The following is a 2,935-nucleotide window of genomic DNA, read 5'->3' as shown; positions in this document are numbered from 1 at the left end:
TATGGGGGGGGGGCTGTGCCCCTGGTGGTGACTCAGAGCTGTATTGGGGGGTGACTGTGCCCCTGGTGCAGCTCAGAGCTGTATGGGGGGGAGGCTGTCTGACCTGCTGTAGGACAGGACCAAGCCTTGGCTTAATTTCTTATTATTACTGATAACAATCGGATGCTCCTGAGTGCTTGTGGGCACGTCACTAGACCTCTGTGAGTGCAGTCCCCTCCTCGCTCAGACATGTGTCACACGTTATGGTTCCTTATACACATTTATGTGCAAAAATCAAATCTTGCCCATTCCTTGTCACAGAGAAGTGTGTAACCACGAAGGCTGCTTCAGGGCATCCACAGAGAGAGCCCTCCTGTCCTTCTGTGTCTGTGAATGTTACTCTCCCCAGGGCTTTATAATCAGGTGGGTATTTAAAGAGGCCCATTGAACTCTCCACCAGGCAGTAGTCATTGTTATGACACACCCACAAAAGCCAGGCACCCCCACCAGAGGAACCTCCACGGGCCAGAAGTTAAGCTCACCGGAAGAATGGAAACCCAGATCATGTCCTAAAACTGATACATTTGTGCTGGCAGAAGAGGAGAGGCTTTCAGTTCACCGTGAGGAAAAGTAATCGCTGAAGACACTCACAGCAATTATAAACAGTTTTCACGCACAGATCATGAGGTTGCCTTCACTTTTTTTTTCTCCAAGTCACGTCCGTTAGGCGTCACCAAGGAGAGGAACTTATACCCAATCCAGAGAAGAGACTCCATAACTCCGGAGAGCTGTTTCCAGGCTCTGAGCGCAGAGACAAACCTGGACAATATTCATTCGGCAAATACATACTGAGCGCCTCCTCTACGCCAGGACTGTTCTAGAAGGGTGGGGTGTAGCAACACAATGAATCCCGCCGCGGACAAGCCAATAGTTAAAGGAAGTTTGCCTTTTGCAAACTCGGTGATCTACTGGTTGTCAAGAATTTCCTTTTTCAGAGACAGAGCCAGCCTGGACCCGCCTTCCCTTCTTGTACCTTGATAGGGACAGTGACCCCAGGCCTGCAAGGAAGGCTTCCAGAACCACAGCTACTCACACCTGCCAGAGGCCGGAGGCCGTGTCTGCAGTTCCAACAGCTCAGGCAGGTTCCCCGCATCAACAGTGTAGAAGAAACAAGCACATCTCAGATGTCAGGGAAGTTCGCTTTCCCTGAACCCTCCTCCTTTCCAAAGCCGCCCCGGGGGGCGGGGGGCGGTGGGGGAACATGGGTCCTGCTGGATGGGGTGCAGGGGACCTGGAGACGGGCTAGGACTGGTTGTTTTCCTTTCCCAGGGGAAAGGTGTGGAGGCTTTGCAGCACTAATAGCAGGGGACTGGGAGCCTTGGCTTCCTCTCGGGCGCTGCCAAGGCCAGCAAGGCTGCAGGCGGGTGTCTCACCGGGAAGCTGAGCTCAGCTACCAGAGCCGGGGGAACCTCCGCGGAAAAGGTACAATCAGATGGGGTGTTAGAAGTGGCCTCTTCTCCCCTGGTCCTGTTTCCTGAGCTGGAGAGCTAAAGGGGAGGGGGGGGCAGTGAGAAGGAACCGTTTGCCATTAATCTGGGAACAAACGGCTAACCTCGGTGACTGGTATTTTCGCTTTTCTTTTCTCACTTTTCTCAGTGTGGGGAAGCGCGGAGACCGCGCGGAGCGATTGTGAGGGGCTCTGCTGGAATTTGGCAGCGTGGAGGCTTGGAGAACAGCCCCATGCTGGCTCCCATTCAGCAGGCCAGTTTTCCTCGAGCTTTGGAAGTTTCGCTCAGCCGTGCACTCAATGGCTTCACAAAGCTGATTACAAGCTTCAGCGCATTCCTGAAGGAGCCAAAAGCGACGCAGGTGCAAACGAGCCGAGGGAGCCCCTTATCCCGGTGACAGAATGGGACAAGCTGGGAAAGGCTTGGACCACACAAATCCAAGCTCACCAGGCAGCAGAAAGCCTGCCTTGGGAACCGGGGGTCATTATCCGCCCTATTCAGCGGGGCCCGGGGACCCTGGGGGCCCGGAGGCCGGCCCGCGCGGGAGCGCCAGTGCGCCTTGGGGCTGTGGGGACCCCGCCAGGGCCTGGGGCCGGGCCGGGGCGCCGGGTGGAGGGCTGTGCCTCTGCACACGCGGCTTCGGTAAAATCTGTGCTCCGACGTGCCCGTGTCAACACCAGCAGGGACACAGGAGAAAAAGCGCGCAGGACGCAACCGGGTGTGTGGATACTGCAAAACGTTGGCTCATCCAGCGTCCAGACCTCCCTGCCCTGTCTCTGCCCGGCCTGGCGCTGCGCGTCCCCGACGGGCCCCCAGGCCACTGACACAGCCGCAAGGGTCATTCTGCGCCCTTTCTCTCCCAGCCCCCCTCTCCTTTCAGTCTTCCTAGAGACGGGGTCCCGCTGAGCACAGCCCTACGCGGTGCTGTGGGAGGGACAGTGGGGGTGGGGGTGGCAGGTCACGGGGTCGCCCCTTCGAACTGCTCTTGGCTTGGCCTCGGATGCCTTTGCTGCGAGACTGATTCCCTGGCAGGGAGGAGGGCCCGGCCCCTCTGGAAGAACGAAAGACGCCCCCCACTCAGGCTCAGGGACCAGGGCCGGGGGACAGGGGGCCGCAGGCCGAGGAGGAGGGATTCCAGGCAGAGGAGCTGGTACGCGGGCGTCACCCTGGGGCCGCCACCGGCCCGCGTCAGCTGCGGGACAGTGAGTCCCCGCGAGCGGGGCGTCTGCCTGGTGCGGGCCCCTCGCTGCCCGCCGCGCGCGGGGCCTGGTGGCGCCCGGGGGTCCCCGCGGGCAGGGCCAGGGCAGGGCGCTCGCGCCGACGCTCTTTTGTCTGATAACTAATTTGAGTTAATGCGATCTTTATGTAAAGCTAACAGCGGATAATTGTCTATTTTCTCGCCAACAATCTCCATCACAATCACTTATCTGGAAACCTGCGCCGGATTA

General features: G+C 58.6%; 1 protein-coding gene across 1 annotated transcript in view; it reads left to right on the top strand.

Moving 5' to 3' along the window:
* The window catches only part of LOC121037696 (uncharacterized), a 12,581-nt gene extending 9,876 nt beyond the window's left edge, over positions 1 to 2,705 (top strand). Inside the window, exon 3 of the mRNA XM_040487063.1 lies at positions 1,636 to 2,705. Coding sequence (XP_040342997.1) covers positions 1,636 to 2,393 — 758 coding nt within the window. The 3' untranslated portion in view covers positions 2,394 to 2,705. The remainder of the gene's footprint in view (positions 1 to 1,635) is intronic.
* The last annotated feature ends 230 nt before the right edge of the window (positions 2,706 to 2,935 follow it).

This window comes from Herpailurus yagouaroundi, unplaced genomic scaffold, assembly GCF_014898765.1.
Source record: "Herpailurus yagouaroundi ecotype Mexico unplaced genomic scaffold, PumYag 164, whole genome shotgun sequence".
NCBI lineage: Eukaryota > Metazoa > Chordata > Mammalia > Carnivora > Felidae > Herpailurus > Herpailurus yagouaroundi.
This window is presented reverse-complemented; position numbering and strand designations above follow the sequence as displayed.